The sequence below is a fragment of the Hipposideros armiger genome, unplaced genomic scaffold, assembly GCF_001890085.2.
Source record: "Hipposideros armiger isolate ML-2016 unplaced genomic scaffold, ASM189008v1 scaffold_1593, whole genome shotgun sequence".
Taxonomy (NCBI): domain Eukaryota; kingdom Metazoa; phylum Chordata; class Mammalia; order Chiroptera; family Hipposideridae; genus Hipposideros; species Hipposideros armiger.
The window spans coordinates 175,001-178,129 of NW_017732943.1; the positions used below are offsets into that span (position 1 = coordinate 175,001).

A 3,129-nucleotide genomic window follows, 5' to 3' on the forward strand; every position below is an offset into this window, starting at 1 on the left:
AGCCTGGGATTGTTCACATTTGCTTAAATCCACTTTTTCAATAAACTAAAAATGTCAGCCTAGGAAGGAAAATGTGCTATTATTTACCTCTAAGAAGCTTAAAGTTACACCCAAGTGGCCTCATCCTCTGACTACTAACTCCCCACTGACTACAGCTCAAGGCAGGGCTCCGGTTTCATGACCCATCTCTCCCTTCTAACATCCTGAACTTTTCTAAGAACAAGAGCACAATCAACACGTGTGGTTAACTGACAATGCGAATGACGCAGCAAGAGTTCAACTTACATACAGTTCAAAATTCTATCATGAAGGAAACAAGAAGTCAGTGGTATCAAGATGTGGCAAAAAGAAAAAAAGTGGGTAAATAAAGAAAATTAGAAATACGAGGTTCAGATAGACTCCATGTAGAGAGGCCAAGAGGAGTAATAATTTTGTCCCCAATTCTTCAAGGTTTTCAGGGCCCACTTTGGTATTTTCAGACAGTAAACAACTATTGTAGTCAATGTTTATTTTAAGACTCATTAAGCTTTTCATTGATAACATACTAAATAATACCCTAACAGTATCTCTAAAAGAAATAAAGAATAATGCATAATTATTGCTATAACATAGCACGTAAAGTCACCCTACTACTTTACAATCTAGTTCGTAACTTTATTAATAATTTTACCTAAAATCAGGCTTTTTGTGTAAGTAAATAAGGGCCTATAAAATGTTAAAGGAAAGGTGTGTCTATAAGTAAGCAGTGGCCCTTATAATTTGTTTATATCAATTGTCACTCTGTTCAAACACAGCAAGCCACTTGGAGAGGAGGACTCACTGCTCAATATTAAGACACTGATAATAATTACTGCTCCTTTTAATATCACTGGCCTCACAAATATACACCACTCATCAATCTAAAGTCTTCATTTTACTGTTACACAAATCCTAATCTTGCTTTAATCTGATAATTAACCCACTCCGTAATAATGTACCCCACCTCTAACAATTCAACAGCTGTCTATCCATTAATTTGACAAGTATAGGTGAAATTTTCTAAATATTTTATCAAAGGAACAAAAAAGAAATATTAACAGAACTTTTTACCTCCTTCCCAACATCAGACAGGAAATTACAGGTACATTCAATTGAATAAACGGCCTCGGCAGTTCGTTTATAAATACTGTAGTTTTCAGAATTCAGCTGTTCCAAATAGGCCACAACAGCTTCGTGAATATTTGGATACTCCAAAGAAATAGGCATGTCCAAAGAAACTAGAAACAACGCTGCTGACAGAGGCTCTGGTAGAAAATGGCTTGCCTTGATAAATTTAAAAAAAAAAAAAAACAATTTTAAATAAACATGGTAGACTATAATCTTAATGTAGTTCAACTTTCCTTATTAGTGATTCTCTATCACAAAGTCTATGGTTTTCCAAAGAAAATTCTCTTCCCCAACGCATCATCTATCTGTATGCTTTTGTGCAATGTAAATTTTCTCTGCCCAGAATATCTCATGTGCAAATTTCCACTCTTCCTCAAAGCCTGGGATACAGGATACTTCCTTCTTCCCCACACCAACACCCAGAAGTACTCCCCGCCAAGGCCATGCATCTTGTTTATTCTCTGCTGTTGAACTTGAGGAACAGGCTTTTTTCTCTAAGTATAATATTTCGTACACACGCACACAAATCTCGAAAAGAATGCAATGAGCTCCCGAGGACAAGAACACGTCCCCACCGTAGCTGAGCATCAAGCCCAGGGCTTAATAACTACATGTTAAATCACATAACACTAAACAAAGAATAACTGAAGATTGATTTGAACAGAAATTGATTTTTATTTGGTTTTGTTTGTATTTTAGAAGGGAAAGGGGAAATTCAACATAATATTTAAAACAGTTCCAGAACACTCAGAGAAGACTGACCCTTAATTAGTATAAAATCAACAGGCCCAAATGAGATGTATCTTTTACAACCTTAAATCAATTGATTTAAACTGAAAGAACTGGTTGTTTGTTTGTTTTTAATAATTCTAGCTTCATGAATGGATTCTACTTAGAATTAAGACAATGAAAAGGATTAAAAATTCAACATTCAGAGAATATCACATGGCAGAGCTCACTGTTATGTCTGAAACGCTGTTTTGATATAAAAGTAGGTTTGGTCATGATTCATAGATAACCTGATATTTCAAAGATAATCATTAACTGCCTGAAAGTCTAAGATTAAAAGCTGACTCAGGTTTTAACTCAAATAAAGTTGCTAAATGACATATCAGAAACTACAGGAAATCAAATTTTTAGATTACTAAATATTTTTTAAAAATAAAATATAGAGACTATTAAGACAGCAGCTATCAGAAGGTCAAGAGAAATTTCATTATTCTGTGAAGAATTCTCCTAGCAGGAAAAAAAAGAGAAAAACTGAATTACCTGACCACCTATCACCCACGCGCTCGGCAAACATTTACTGGGTCCCGACGGCAGGCCAGGTAGCATCCAGGGCCGGAGAAACCCAGCCGGACGCAAAACACAACTTCCGCCCTCATGAAGCGGCCCCTCCCGGGGAGAAGGCAGAGTGAACCACTGCACCTTCAGAAGATGTCAGGGGTGGCTAGGAGTGCTGGGAGAAACTTTACACGGGGTGTTCCAGACGAAGGGAAATGGAGACGTGATGGGGAGTGGGCCAGGGGAAGGCCTCTCTGATCAGGTGACATTTAGGAGCCCTGAGGAGTCAGGGCCACGGGGATGGGGATGTGTGAGGGGAGAGCAGGCCCGGAGGCTCGGCGACTGAGGCGTGGCAGCAGGAAGGTGAAGGGGCCAGCGCTGAGGAACGGAGGCGGGGCGGCGGGGCCAGATCAGGTAGGGCTTCCGGTCACCATAAGGACTGGTCCTTGAGGAAGTACTGCAAGGTTTCCAGCAAGTTATAATATCAGGACCAGTCTGAAGAAAGCAGATGAGGGGAAGCGGAGAGGCACAAAGGACGTCGCTGCAATCATCTAGGCAACACAGGACTGTGGCTTGAGCCCAGGCAGCAGCAGTGGACACGGTGGGAAGCTCAGATTCCGGATAGATGTTCAAGGGAGAAATGCAGTTTGCACAGGTACTGGATCTACGTGTGCGTGAAAGACGGGACTCGAGGGTGAC

General features: G+C 40.1%; 1 protein-coding gene across 1 annotated transcript in view; it reads right to left on the reverse strand.

The window, feature by feature from the left end:
• RTTN (rotatin) overlaps window positions 1–3,129 on the reverse strand; it is a 177,003-nt gene that overhangs the window by 139,814 nt on the left and 34,060 nt on the right. Inside the window, exon 8 of the mRNA XM_019634351.1 lies at window positions 1,078–1,302. Coding sequence (XP_019489896.1) covers window positions 1,078–1,302 — 225 coding nt within the window. The remainder of the gene's footprint in view (window positions 1–1,077; window positions 1,303–3,129) is intronic.